Below are 15885 nucleotides of genomic sequence, written 5' to 3'. Positions count from 1 at the left end.
GTCGGTGGCTGGGGGGGTAGCGCTGACGGAGTGCCGGAGGGATTTACAAGAACTTGATTTAGAGGGCATGGCTTGGGCCCTGCAGAGGCGGAAACAACGGTTTTTTGAATGGGGTGGTAGGGCAGGTCGCTTGTTAGCTGCACAGATCAAGCAAACTCAAGCACAACATTCCATAACTCGGATTCGTAATGATTCGGGTCAGCTTTGTGCAGATGATGGGGACATCCATCAGGCTTTTTTATCCTTCTACCGGACTCTGTACACTCCGGAAATTGAAGCCACGGAGGGGGAGATAGATGCTTTCCTATCTAACGTCACCTTGCCTTGTTTGGCGGAAGTTGATGCGGAGTGGCTCTCTTCCCCTATTCAACCCGCTGAGGTAGTGGCAGCTATACGTCATCTGGCCGCATCCAAGGCACCGGGTGTAGATGGCTTTTCGCCCCTGTTTTATAAGAAAATGGAGGCCCATATAGTCAACCCTCTGACTAGATTGTTTAATTCTTTTTTGGAGGGGGATTGTTTGCCGTATTCGTTTCGTCAGGCAGCGGTCTCTCTTCTTCTTAAACCTGGGAGAGATCCCCTCCTTTGTGGGTCTTACCGCCCTATCTCATTGTTAGGAGTTGATTATAAGCTGTTTACCCGTATTTTGGCAGTCCGGTTGCAACGCTTTCTGCCTTACCTAGTTCATGGAGATCAATGTGGCTTTATCTCAGGGAGGCAACCTGGTGATAATATCCGAAGAGTGTTAGATCTTATTGGAGTGGCCCATCAAGATTCTGTTCCAGCTGTCCTGTTATCAGTTGACGCTGAAAAAGCCTTTAATAGGGTTTATTGGCCGTTTATGTTAGCAGCTTTGAAGAAGATGGGCATTTCGGGTGCTTTTCTACATTGGGTGACTTTATTATATGCTGCCCCGGAGGCTTGTTTAAGAGTTAATGGAAGATATACTGCTAATTTTATGATTCGTAGAGGAACTAGGCAAGGGTGCCCTTTGTCACCACTGATTTTCGCGTTGGTTATGGAACCTTTAGCAGCTACTATACGTGCGAATGCTGATATTCAAGGAATTGTGGTGGGTGGTGAAGAGCATAAGATTTTATTGTATGCTGATGATATTTTGTTTACCTTGACCCACCCACATCATTCTTTGACGGCGGTGCTTCGTGTTTTGACTATGTTTGGTGTGGTGGCTGGCTTTAAAATTAATATTGAAAAATCTGAATTGCTTAACGTTTCCCTTCCGGATTTGTTGGTAACGGACTTACGTGCTATGTTTTCGTTTCGATGGGCGGCTAAATCCATTAAACATGAGGATCATGACTACCCACTAATCAAGCCAAGAAAATGCAACAACTTCTATTCCATTTTCCTTGATCTAGATTACAGATCCATATATGTAGAGGCTTTTAAAAAAAAAATAAGTTGTATAAGGCTGCTTTAAGAAATGTGTGTTTTCAATTATACATACTCTGGGGTTGTGGGTTCAAACCCCGCGCTGCTCCTTGTGACCCTGGGCAAGTCACTTAATCTTCCAGAGCCCCAGGTACGTTAGATAGATTGTGAGCCCACATGGACAGATAAGGAAAATGCTTGAGTACCTGATTGTAAAACCGCTTAGATAACCTTGATAGGCGGTATATAAAATCCTAATAAAAACTTGAAACTTGAAAAAAAAAAAACTTATCATTTGCTTAATTCACCCCATTTGGGAAGGATTCTCTACAGCAAAAAAAGAGATTCATGGTGGTGGTGGGTCTATCCATTTCAAATTATTTTTCTGCTAACTCACAGAACTGGGAGCGTTCCTCCTTTCTTTTTCACAAAAATAGAAAGCTGAGCCCTCCCAAGCTTGTCTCCAAGCATAGGCATTAGAACAGGGGGAATCACAGGGGCCATGGTCTCCCCACAAACAGGCGATGGTTCGGCTCCCTCACCTTACCTTCTCTTCTACCGGCTGTAATTTTAAATCTTTGGTGTACGGTATTGTTCATTCATTATTTCCTTCCTCTCTCCCTCCCTCCCCCCCAGTGGGACCCTGTGGCACAACCTCTTCAGCTCCGGACTCCCTCACACCTGAACATCCCCCCCCCCCCAGGTCACTGTTATTTTAAATATTCCAGCAGCCGCGGCACAGCATCCATTTGATGAGTATTCTACTGTCTGCCTTTCCCGGAAATCTTCATTCAGCAGCGACTACCTGTTCCTGCCTAGGCGGGCTGCTGCTGAATGAAAGGTTCTGGGGTAGGCTGACGGCAGAAGGCTCATCTTGTGGATGCTGTACCACAACTTCCAGAACATTTAAAATAACAGCAACCCGGGGGAGAAGGTGTGCAGGACTCCAGAGCTAAAGAGGTTGTGCCGCAGGGTCCTACTAGGAGGGAAGAAGGAAAGAAGAACATCACATTCCACAAGCTGGGGTTTGGGGGTTGGAGGCTGGGAAGACATGGAGGACAGATGCTGCATGGGCTGGGGGTGGGTGGGAAGGCACGGAAGAACAGATGTTGCATGGGCTGGGGGGGGCAAGGAAGGACAGGTGTTGCATGGGCTGGGAGGGGGCTGGGAATTACAGGTGATACATGGGCTGGAGGATTGGAAAGGACAGATGCTGCATGGATGAGGTGCTGGGAAGGGAGGAAAAGAGATATGCTGCCAGTAAGGGGGGGAAGAAAAAGAAAATTGTTGTACATAGGTGCATAGAGTGGGAGGGAAAGGGAGATGGTATACATGAGGAAAGGAAGAAAGAGGGAGAATTGTTGGACATGATAGTAGTGGAGAGGAGGGAAGGAAAAATATTACATTGGGAGGGAGGACAGATGACTCAAAGAAGGAAGAGATGTCAAATTCTGGAGAAGGGTAATGGAAGGAGAGAGAGAGAGAGAGTTGTCAGACCACTGGAAGGAGAAAAAGATGCCAGACCAAAGAAAGGATAGAGAGGAGAAAGAAATACCAGATTGCAGAAAGAAGAGGAGAGAGATGTTAGACCATAGGAAGAGGGAGGGAAGGAGAGAGAGATGCCAGACAATGGGAGAGGAGCAAGATGCCAGACCATATGAGGGATAAGGGGAAAGACAGAGATGTCAGACTACAGGAGAGGAAGGAGATGGTGCACAGCAATGAGTGTGGCAGGGAAGAGAGACAGAAGAAATGCCTCTTATGGGATAGATGGAAATAGGTGAGAAGAAAGAGAGAGAAGATGGTACACATGGATAGATGGGAAGGGAAGTTAAGACATGGAAAAGTAGATTTTTGAGAAGAAAGCAGAAAAATGTAAGAAAGTTGAATGTTAAAAGTTAATGCCAAAGGTGAATGTAGGTTTGATCCAAACAGACCAGGGATTTTGAATTACAGTCCACTCAAGGGGGCAAAACTTTCAAAATAGAACAAAACACAGAAGACCCTCCTCTCATCAATACTGGGCAAGTTTCTCAAATAATATCATCATGTAGCATTTAAATGCTTTTAAATATTTAAATGGGCTCATAAGCTCTTCAGTAAGGTGCCACAACAGCGGTACAACGTCGCTGGAAAGGTGCTTGAATTTAAAAGTCTTTAGATGTTACATGATAATATTATTTGAGAAACTTGCCCAGTATTGATGAGAGGGGGGTCTTCTGTGTTTTGTTCTATTTTGAAAGGTGAATATAGGGCAGAAAGTAAAGGAGAGAAAAACAGGAAATGGAAAAAAAGGCCTTGGAAACACAAGAGCATAGGAAGTGCAACCAGAAATTGGGAAAAGATGATTAGATCACCAGACAACAAAGGTAGGGAATATGATTTTATTTTCAATTTAGTGATTGAAATTTGTCAGTTTTGAGAATTTACATCTGCTGTATATATTTTGCACTGTTGAAGAAGAAATTAATTTCTTTCTAATTCTCTAGTGTTGTACTGCATATAGAGCCTGGCATCTTAGAGTTTCGTTTGTACATAAGAGCATAAGAATGGCCTTACTGGGTCAGACCATGGTCCATCAAGTCCAGTAGTTTGTGGTCCTGTATTTGCTTGTGTTCTACATGTTTGACCAAGGCCAGGTGTTCTGGTAGGAATGAATGTTGAGAAGCATACAGTGTGCTTTGTGTAGCTTAACAATTGGTGTTGTTAAGATATTATATTGTGTGTATACAGTACTCTCCCGAAATTAACAGGGGTTCCATTCCAGGAACCCCCGTGAATTTTGAAAAACCACGAATATGGTTAAAAGGCAGGAGAGGGCCGCTGGGGCGCCAGCGGCCGCAAAAATCGCTTGAGGCAGGAGAGGGCAGCTGGGGCACTGAGGCAAGAGAGGGCAGCTGGAACGCCGGCGGGTGCAAAATCACTTGCGATATGCTCCGTCCGCCTCTTCCTGTTACTAAAGTCAGGCTACACCAATCAGGAGCTGCTTTGACACGCAGCTCCTGATTGGTGTTGCCTGAATTTAGTACAGGAAGAGGCGGTCGGAGAATACCGTGAATTGGTGAGTCCACGACTCGCAAACCGCGAATTCACGGAGTAACACTGTATATGAAAACTGAATGAAAAAAATGGTATTACAATTAATACTATCATTATTATGGGGGTGGGGTCTGGGCGGAACTTTGGGGCCCTCCTAAACAAAAAAGCATTCCACTGCCTATGCTCTAAGACTAAGAGAATTATCTCATTGGGTGATCTGTTTTGTTTCTTCATAGAAGTCAAGCAGGGATTGTCTCGTATGTGTGTAGTGGACTGCACTGCATACCTCTAGTAGCACGATAGAAATGATTATTATTATTAGTAGTAGTAGTAGTAGTAATAAAACTTCAAAATGAACACTCATAAAGATGATTTACACACTTTAAAACTCTTGAGACCTGTAAATCAAATTTGCATGTATTCATTTCTGAAATGAGCCAAAAAATTCAGGAAACAGTCAAAAAAAAATCCAAAACTGATTCAAGAAGACACATACGCAAGAGGCTTTTAGTGTCGGCTTGCACACTGAATGCTCTGCTCTTCTCCAATGCTCATAGGAACTCTATGGCATCGGAGCTGCGCAGAGCATTCAGCGTGCTAGCTGGCACTAAAAATCTCTTGCGCGGTTTTGTGAAAGGGGGGAGGGTAAGTGATCTGTGTTATGTATTACTATAATCACAGTACACAGTACCGCGGGTTAAAATCACAGGCTCGCAGGGCTAAAAACAAAAAAGTTAAAGTTAAAAATAAACGGCCCCAATCGGACGGGCTTGCGTAGACCATCTATAGATGGTCTGCGCATGCAAGCGGATCGCACAACAGCGATCCATGCAGGCAGATGGGGGCGTTCCTCCGATCACCCCCATCTTCATATTGGGCCTTTGAGAATTCATCGTACCTGCCCAACGGGCAGGTTAGTGAATCTGGACCTTAGCTTGGGCAGTGCCTAAAAAAAAAAAAAAAAATGGATGTATGACCAAATGTTACCTTAGACAAGACACCATCCCGTTTTAAATAAATTTCACGGATAGCGGCGGTGTTGGTTAGACCCCTGACGAAACTTCCGTGAAACATGTCGGGTCTCACCACTAGTCTACAATGAGAACTGAAAGTTCACCATTACTAAGATAAGTAAAACTTAGGTTTAAAAACGATAAGAATTGCACATTATGTAAATTGTATAGACCGGTGAGGAGTTCACCACTGGCAACTCCCCGTTATAACACTCATGTGGGACGGAGGAGTGGTGGTTCTGAGGTCTATTAAAAGGTCTATTCTAAAAGGCTAGAACATCATTCAAAGCATTTATTAAGATGGAATAAGGCATTTGAAGAGCACCTTAGAAATTTATTTAAAACGGGATGGTGTCTTGTCTAAGGTAACATTTGGTCATACATCAATAGTTTGAACTGACGTTTGAAAGACTAACAATGGCACATAAAAAAAAAAAATTGCACTGCTTAGAGAATCCAGGTCTAATTTATCTAGGGGTCCTTTTGTCAAGGTGCGGTAACCAATTTAGCGTGTGCTAAAGATTAGTACGCGCTAAATGCTAAGACCTCCGTTATATTCCTGTGGGCATTTTGCATTTAGCATGCACTAATCTTTAGCACACGCTAAATCGGTTAGCACACCTTGATAAAGGGACCCCTTATTCATTCAGTTTTCTATACCATTCTCTCATGTGAGCTCAGTTTACATGAATTTATTCAGGTACTCAAGCATGTCCTGGTGGGCTCACAATCTATCTAATGCACCTGGGGCAATGGGGGGATTAAGTGACTTGCCCAAGGTCACAAGGAGCAGTATGGGTTTGAACCCACAACCTCAGGGTGCTGAGGCTGTAGCTTTAACTACCATGCCACACTCTTGTTAACACAGTATGTGCAAATTGAATGCATGCCCCAGAGTGAGCACACAATTTTATGAACCAAATAGAATTTGGGGGTTAATGCAAATGAATATAAGGAACCCAAAGAGGTGTAAAACCTGGGCAAATTATATAAAGAAAAAAAACCCAACATTGCCACTGTTAGAAAACAATAAAGGTTAATGCATGAATATTATACCATTCTATTGTAAGATGCCTTATTTAACAATGGAAAGTAGATTTATCTGTCCTTTACTAGATTCAGCACTTTTTTTAATAGACAGAGCACCATATGATATTATTTTTAACATACATTAGCAATCCAGTTTGTTTAAGGGCATCACTCCCAGACTGTGAGAAATTAAGAACATGTGAAGGTGAAATGGTCCTTGATCTGTCCAAATATTTCATTTTGATAGCGTGTTTATTAGTGAAGTGAATTAATTCACTGATTTTCTGTAACAGAAGACCGCTTTTGTGTTTAATCGCCGTAATGCTTTGCGTCCTAACAGTAATTTTCTTCTCCAAGCACACTTCCGGTTCACATCACAAAGGCCACCTAATGGAAGGAGTCTTCCTTTAATTAGGAAAGGGAGGGGGGAGTAGAGCTCTGTGTTTATCACAGAGCCTGTTGCATCCTGCTTGAAAACGCTTTGCTAAATATAAGGGCACAGTGCTGTTATATTTTTAGTTTATAAATCGATGCATTTGAAGAGAACCTAACAGTAACCGTAAAAAAAAACAAAAAAAAAACACAGCCTTATTTGCCTGAGTACCTTAAAGCTGAGTTTCTTTGTGAATGGTGTTTGGGTATTAAAATTCAGGATAGAGCTCCCTCAAGTACACCCTTCATCAGTACCAATTGATGCCTTTCCAAACCTGAACTTAAAATCAATGTGTTTCTTCCAGCGTACAATATCTGTGTCTTGCTCTCCAGTTAAACATGCCCTTAAACACTCTAGTAAGTATATTTTACCAGCTTGTTCTGCAACAAGTACCTATTACAATAATGCATGCCATTTGTAACTAATAGCTAAGACTTCTAGATTGTTTAAGGTGCAGCTGACAAGACAGTTTCATTCCAAATAATTATCCCTCACAACTGCAAATTAAATACCACAAATTATCAGTTGTAAGAAGCTCAGACCCAAGCAGAGGTCTAAAAAGGACATGCATCACAATTCAGCAGAATAGCACTTATAAAGTTAGAACTATCTGTATTTTGCATGGTAATTTGCTACTATTTGACAACACCTAAGGAATGTTCACTGCAGGGTTTTATCTAATGAATATTTAAAGCAAAGAAACAAAAAAAATATACAACCCCCCCCCGGATTCCTAGAATTACTTCTGATGATAAAATGTGATTTCACTTGAAATTATGCTAAGGAGCCAGGATCAGCAGTAAAAATTGTGCAGAGTTGCCTACAGGATTTCCAACAAAAGACTCTGGCTTGTACACCTTTTTTCTTTTTTTTTTTTTTTGTATACTAGTTACTTCCCGTGGCAATGATGCAATCAACCAAATGACTGAGGACAGGAATTTCTTGTCCATTCGCACATCCTGTCTCCGGTTAGTTTGGTTCAGGGTGGGGGGTGGGGCTGATATTTCTGTCTTGTTTTCCTCCTAACTTTACTGTGGAACAATGCAATAGAAATAAAGCACAAGTTAAAACTGTTCTGAAAGCCAGGCTCAGCCTCTGCACATTTAGGTAAACCGTCTCTGCATCTACCTTATAGTAATTAAGGAACAGGTCCTAGTATAGAAGCTACATCAACGCCTTTCCTCAGCCTCAAATATTTATTCCTTTATCTTTTCAAACATGTTAGTGTGTGGTTTTTTATACTGATTATGGAGCTTATGTCGAGTTTGTCGACCTCACAATGCTAAAATGTCAGTCTCTCCTAGGGGATGGGGAAATATGAAAAAGCATTTTCTTTCATCAACAGAGCAAGTAGAATATAAAGCGAATTATAAATCAGGGGTCTCAGTCCCTCCTTGAGGGCCGCAATCCAGTCGGGTTTTCAGGATTTCCCCAATGAATATGCATGAGATCTATGTGCATGCACTGCTTTCAATGCATATTCACTGGGGAAATTCTGAAAACCCGACTGGATTGCGGCCCTCAAGGAGGGACTTTGAGATCCCTACAACCACCTGAGTTCAATGTAATAACTAAAAAAAAAAAAATACAATCTCTGGAGCCACCATAATTTCCTCTATTATTAAAAAGGAAGGAGGGAGGGAGGAAGGAGAATAACTTATGGTTTGTCAAATGAAAGAGCCTGACTAGACACTACTAATTGCTGAACGCATTAACTGACACGTCACTGGCAGACCTCCCGCCCTCTCATCCAGGCGCACCACACTGAAACGAGCCTGTCTCCAAGAACACAACACGCTCAAGAAACTACACGCTCCGCAACGCAAACTGAACTCTAACCTGAACCTGGATTCGGTGGGTTTTTTTTTTTTTGGGGGGGGAGTATTTCCACCCCCCCCCCCATTTAAAATATATTTCCATACGGCGTGCACAATAGAACAAATCTGCTGAATGCACATTTTAAAGTTCAGCTTCTCGGTGGCTTAAAGTTGCAAGAAACAGGGCGTGCATTTAGCGGCATGCATTTAGCATTGTGCCCCCACCCCCACCCCGTAGGGACCCTGGAGAATTCCTCTGATTCAGCCTTTAGCTGTAAACCACAAATGGCCAGTATGCGTTTCCAAACAAAATTTTTCTTTACCACCTAACCAGGGTGGTTCAGGCTGGAGCTTTCTTAACACGTTTTCACGTTCCCTGAAAGAATAGTAAGCAAAATCTGACGCGTTTCTTTTATAAGTAGCGGCCAACCTCATAACAAAGTCTGATGCCCAACACAAAAGAACCATGTGGCACAGCTCCCTGTATCCTCATCAGGTTTCTATTGCTCTGCCTTAAAAACAGAATACAAAATAATAATAATGATGATAAAACACTAGGGGCCACACCAGACAGTTTCACCCCATGCTGTGTTTATAACAACAAAAAAAAAATTAAAAAAGCTTAGTATATCTGGCCCTAAATGACAGCTAACATGCAAACAAAATGCTTCTGTTACATCTTTGACCAAATGAAAGCACTCTGGAACTGCTAGCATGACACTTGATCACAGGGGGGGTGGGGAGGGGACACTTGATCACAGGGGGGAGGGGGGGACCCAACCAACAACATCCTTCAGAGAGAGAAAGAAAGACCCGGATTTCAAAAGCGATCTGTTCAACCGGCTCTTTTAAGATACCCCCTTAACCAAGCACTTTAATCCCACAGAGGGAGGAGGGCTTCAGTGGCTGGGAGGGTGTAGATGGGCTGGAGTAGGTTTTAACTGAGATTTCGGCAGTAGGAACCCAAGCACAGTACCGGGTAGAGCTTTGGATTCTGGCCCAGAAATAGCTAAGAAAAAAAAAATTTAAATTGAATCAGGTTGGGCAGACTGGATGGACCGTTCGGGTCTTTATCTGCCGTCATCTACTCTGTAGAAGCAGACCAGAAGCCTAAGTTTCCCCACTTTCAGTTCCACCACCTTCTTCCTTCTAAGACCAACCAAAAAAAGTAGCATTCATTAAACATCCTTTCAGGCCCCCCCCCCTCCCCCGTACGCGATTCCCTGCACGAGCCTTTTTGGGTCCAGAAAAGCAAAAGGACCTTCGCTCAGAGAGAAATAGGTGGGTGCGTTAGATCTCAGCATCTTGTGCTCTGCCGCTGCTCACGGGGGTCTCGGCAGGCTCCTCGTTCAAAGCATCCGTCCAAGAGCAGAACTCAAGGGAGACTGGCTGTGCTGCAGGAAAACGAAGGGGCTGAAAGCAACCCGGCGTCACCGTTTAGCCCCAAAAGAATGAAACAATATCTGGGAAAGAGCATTTGGAATCATACTGCCTTACCTCCACATTGAAATACTGCTCCTCCCCACACACGGCGGATAAAATCCAAAGCCAGGTTTGCAAGAAAAACACCCCCGAATGCACGAAATCCAATCGTCTCTTTGTGTTGAATGTCAGAAGGATCATAGTGAACTGTGCTCAAATTGCGATAAGATCGTTTGGGAGAGGGGGGGGGTTCCTTCAAAGTCCCCCAGCCTTTGCGAAAATCCGTTTCCCCAGGTTCAGCCACAAAACAGGGGAGTAGTTTGCTGGGGAGGAAACAAAAAGACACTTCACGGGCAGCCGCAGATAACGGGGAAAGCTCCAATGCATAACCAGTTGTCAAGGAAGCTGATGCACAAGTTCAAATCCCTCCTCACTTCGCTTTTCCTCTGGCTAGGACTCTGCCTGCTTGCCCGCTTTGCTCTTTATCTCGCTTGCTCACTCTTCTGAGCCAGAACGTTCATCTGTCTAATCTGCATAACCCCTCCTATCGAGTCTGTCTTTAGATACTTTAAAGGAGCCAGTCCTTAAAGAACAAGGTTAACACCACCCACTGAAAACTGCTAGAGTTAAATACTCGCTGTGAGCTCTAGACAAATCAGCAACTAATGTTCCAAAAGAATGTAGATAACTCTGCTGCAATCTATAACTGTGCATAGGTACTGCTGAGTTTTCTACCAGCTTAGTGACCTTTTTTCCACAGCTACAGTCATTTACTTGTTCCTGGGCATCAGAACTATGGCAAGTAAGTAGCTAAAAAAAAAAAAGGTATGATCTCACTATAGGAAAGACTCTGATCAATGATAGCCCTAAGTAACCAAGATTAGTTCTGGTAACTGGCCATGGGCACTTGAGATTTGCAGTCTTTATCCCCGACATTATTAAGCAAGGATCTTCTTGATCTTAAGTTGGCCTTTGCTCAAAGGACTTTAGTAGATATACTAGTGATTAGATAGGATTTATTACAACAGGGGTGTCAAAGTCCCTCCTCGAGGGCCACAGTCCAGTCGGGTTTTCAGGATTTTCCTAATGACTATGCATGAGATCTATTTGCATGCACTGCTTTCATTGTATGCTAATAGATCTCATGCATATTCATTGGGGAAATCCTGACAACCCGACTGGATTGCGGCCCTCGAGGAGGGACTTTGACACCCCTGTCTTACAAGCAGTTTTAAAGCCTCATGAACGGATCAATATTGACTATGTTCATACAACTGGAAAATAAATCTAAAGAGTTATTTTACTAATAAATGTTAAGTAGCTACATGAACTAGTTTGCACCGTTAGCACATCAGCACGGTAACTGTTACCATAGTGCACAGGTGTCAAAGTCCCTCCTTGAGGGCCGCAATCCAGTCAGGTTTTCAAGATCTCCACCATGAATATGTATGAGATGGATTTGCATGCACTGCCTCCTTGAGATGCAAATCTATCTCATGCATATTAATTGTGGATATCCTGAAAACCTGACCTGGCTCCGGCTCTCGAGGACCGGCATTGCCTACCCCTGTTCTATACAATATACCAGGGATCTCAAAGTCCCTCCTTGAGGGCCGCAATCCAGTCAGGTTTTCAGGATTTCCCCAATGAATATGTATTGAAAGCAGTGCATGCAAATAGATCTCATGCATATTCATTGGGGAAATCTTGAAAACCCGACTGGATTGCGGCCCTCGAGGAGGGACTTTGACACCCCTGCCATAGTGGCATAATTCACATGTTGGCTGAATGCTATGTTGGGGAGCAGGAACTGGGCGGGGTTATGGGTGGAGACCCGAATTAGCACAGCAGTTATGGACACATACTTTCCATGCGCTAACTGCGACTTGAGCAGCTATAGCGCAGGTGTGCATACCACCTCCTGAAGAGGAAGCAGTAAGGGCACCAGAACAAATTGCAATCTTAATGTATGGTTCAAAATATTTCAGTGTGGTGCTGCAGAGGATGTGCTGGGCATGCTTCCAACAATTAACATATGTTATTGTTGGCTGTTAACGTATGATAAATACAACTTATTGTACTGTATTAAAAGACCCCCTAAGTGCATTATATTACAATGAATATTGAGTGATGCAAAACAATGATGTCATTGCTAGTAAATTTGTAATCACATTCCAAAACTTCCAGTAGGCAGTAAACATATGTAATATACTAGTAAGTATCCAGAATTTACAATGGTGTTATTAAGATGGTTTAAGTCTTTTTTGTCAAATCAGGCTTTTTGTGTAGAAGTAGGTCAGATTGGTCTACCCTTGGGAGTAGAGTACTCCAAGGTTCAGCTTCGTCGGCTGTTTTATTCAATATCTATTTACTACCTTTATGTCAAATTTTGAAATCTCTGGGAGTAACTTACCATCTCTATGCTGATGATATTCAGTTTATAATACCAGTGAGAGACTCGATATCTGATGATCAATATCAGATTGAGAATTGTTTTCATACGATTAAAGATTGGCTGACGGAGAGTAAGCCGAAATTGAATATTGGAAAGACTGAAATTATGTTTGTAGGTCGAGAAAAGCATCTGCATGTACTTCCATCAGAGATTGTGGCGGATAATACAGTGATTCAAGTGTCAAGTCAGTGTAAATACCTGGATGTTATATTAGATTTGATGCTATCGTTTAAGCTGCAAGTTAGGATGGTAATTTCCAAGGTCTTTTTTAGACTTTGATTGCTAAGAAGGTTAAGAGACTACCTGTCGGTAGAAAATTTTTGAATAATAATTGGTGCACCTTTCTTTCTTTATTGAAAAATTTATTACTTGCAACCATCCGCCAATTCTGAGCGAGTAACAATCGAACATGCATAATTAAAACAATATCACAAACAACAATTAAACATTAAAACAAATCATTTCATAAACTATATCCAAGCAATAAAATTCTTCCTAACTCATTTACCAAGATACATATAAGAAAAAGCAAAATAAAAAGCATTTGCCTAAGTAATTCTTCACTCAGTCATTTACAAAAAAAAACATTTATGAAAAAGCAGAGTTTTAAACATTTTCCTAAATAGAAGTAAACTAGTAGCATTCCTTATATCCAATGGTAATGCATTCCATAATATTACTCCCTGCACCTGCACAGTTAATAAAACATGCTGCATGCCTACTAACTTTATCTGTTTAATCGATGGAACCTCAAAACTGATCTTATCTTCAGATCGTAAAGCACAATGAGGATGATATACCTGCAGAAGAGAGCTAAGTAGAATTGGACATTTGTCCTTCAACAGCAGTGCATATGTATAGCAGCACTAAAGAAATAAGCACAGGTCTCCATATTTGCAGGGGCACAGCTCCCTTGCAAATATTTAAAAAAATCACCATGAACTCTTATAGTGTATGGTGAACCCTCCAAAACCTACCCAAAATCTCTGGACTCAACTGTACACCGCACCAATAGTCCTTATGCCTGCAGTTGTCACCTATATGTAGATACAGTGGGATTATATTCCACCACCAGTATAGTAGTTATAGTGGGATATGGGCCTTAATCGCCATCTCTATAGTTCACCACACCCACTACCAGACTTCTCTTATAGTGCTGACCATAACATCTGAAGCTATCATAAAGGTAGGCATGTACTGAACATAAGAACATAAGAATTGCCAACTCCGGATCAGACCTTAGGTTCATCAAGTCCGGCGATCTGCACACGCGGAGGCCCCGCCAGGTGTACCCTGGCATAGATTTAGTCCCCATATCACTCTATGCTTCTCATAGGGAGATGTGCATCTAGTTTACCCTTACCTGTATCACTCTATGCCACTCATAAGGAGATGTGCATCTAGTTTACCCTTAAATCTTAGAATGGTGGATTCCGCAATTACCTCCTCTGGGAAAGCATTCCAGGTGTCCACCACTCGCTGTGTGAAACAGAACTTCTGATATTTGTCCTGGACTTGTCCCCCCTCAGCTTTAGTCCATGGCCTCTTGTCCGTGTCACATTGGACATTGTAAATAACTGTTTTTCCTGCTCTATTTTGTCGATTCCTTTCAGTATTTTGAAAGTCTCGATCAGATCCCCTCGCAGTCTCCTCTTCCCAAGGGAGAACAGCCCCAGTCTCCTAAGTCGTTCCTCGTAATCCAGGTTCTCCTACCTTTCACTAGCTTCGTTGCTCGTCTCCGCACCCTCTCCAGCAGTTTTATATCCTTCTTTAGGTATGGAAGCCAATGCTGGACGCAGTATTCCAAGTATGGTCTGACCATAGCCCTATAAAGCGGCATTATAACTTTCTCTAATCTACTTGTGATTCCCTTCTTTATCATGCCTAGCATTCTATTTGCTTTCTTCGCCACCACCGTGCATTGCGCCGATGGTTTCAGGGTCCTATCTATCTACTGTTTCATTCAAATCTTTGGGGAGTGGGGGGGGTCAGTGACTACTGGGGGAGTAAGGTGGGGTCATGCCTTCATCGCTCCAGTGGTCATCAGGTTAGTTTGGACACCTTTATGGCACTTATTTGTTCTTAAAATAGGTCTAACCTCAAATGTCCAAATTGTGCCCTGGAAACGCACTACAACGGTTGATTATTGCAGAAAAATGTCCAAATCATAAGCCTGCCCTAGTTCAATCCAAACCACACCTCCAACACTCCTTCTTGAGATTTATGTTTCTTTTTTTGGCGGGGTCCTGGGCTAGGGGGGGGAGGGACACCAACATCTTCTCTCACATCAAGCAGCATTATGGGGTAAAGACCTGGAACAACTGCTCGTGCCTACTACTTATAGGGCATTCAGGAAACGCCTAAAAACACATCTGTTCCTGAAGTACTTAGGTAACTGATCTATACAATCTTAGTCCTCAATAAATGATCTTTAGAACTGTTATTCACCAACTCTGAACTTTGTTTATTCCAATCGATCTGTAATACCTTATAATCATTGTAAACCGCATAAAACTTCACGGTCCTGCGGTATATAAACTGTTGTTATTATTATTATTATCCACAAGAGTTCGCCTAGGGTCCCAGAGATGGTTTAAGTGGCCCTGGATGACCAGTAATAAAAATATTGAATATTAAATTTGCAGCTACCAGGCAGAAAACTCCTGCTTTAAGCTGTGAAAACTGCAAATTTCACCATGATTTAGTACCTGTATTTTATTGTAAACTGCTTAGATCTATAATATGCTTAAGTGGTATATTAAATGTTAATAAAATATAAACATAAAAGGGTCCCAAAGAGTTTCAGCCAAATTTACAATAGGATTTAAAAAGTTTCTGACACAATAATATTTATCAAAAACACCAGAAAAAAAGTATATGGCTCTCAGATATTGGGAAGAGTGTGACACAGTGGTTAAAGCTACAGCCTCAGCACTCTGAGGTTGTGGGTTCAAACCCACACTGCTCCTTGTGACCCTGGGCAAGTCACTTAATGCCCCCATTGCCCCAGGTACATTAGATGGATTGTGAGCCTGGCAGGACAGACAGGGAAAACTGCTTGAGTACCTGAATAAATGCATGTAAACCATTCTGAGCTCCCCTGGGAGAATAGTATAGAAAATTGAATGAATAAATAAATAAATATTGTTTTCTTACCCTTTGTGTTGGATTTAGAAGAGTATCCTCTCTAAATTCTCCATCAAACAGAAAAGAACTCAAATGAAGGGAAAATTTTATTTACAGTAACTTGCCCAAGCTTTGCAGTACAATGATTAAATATTTTCA

The 15885-nt window shown here is 42.3% G+C and overlaps 1 protein-coding gene across 1 annotated transcript in view; it reads right to left on the bottom strand.

Moving 5' to 3' along the window:
• MMP16 (matrix metallopeptidase 16) overlaps positions 1 to 10680 on the bottom strand; it is a 734678-nt gene extending 723998 nt beyond the window's left edge. Inside the window, exon 1 of the mRNA XM_033933350.1 lies at positions 10221 to 10680. Within this exon, the coding sequence (XP_033789241.1) occupies positions 10221 to 10346 (126 nt within the window). The 5' untranslated portion in view covers positions 10347 to 10680. The remainder of the gene's footprint in view (positions 1 to 10220) is intronic.
• Positions 10681 to 15885: the final 5205 nt, after the last annotated feature.

The sequence above is a fragment of the Geotrypetes seraphini genome, chromosome 2 (assembly GCF_902459505.1).
Source record: "Geotrypetes seraphini chromosome 2, aGeoSer1.1, whole genome shotgun sequence".
NCBI classification, from domain to species: domain Eukaryota; kingdom Metazoa; phylum Chordata; class Amphibia; order Gymnophiona; family Dermophiidae; genus Geotrypetes; species Geotrypetes seraphini.
Note: the sequence above shows the minus strand (reverse complement) of the source record. Positions and strands in the feature narration are given on the sequence as shown.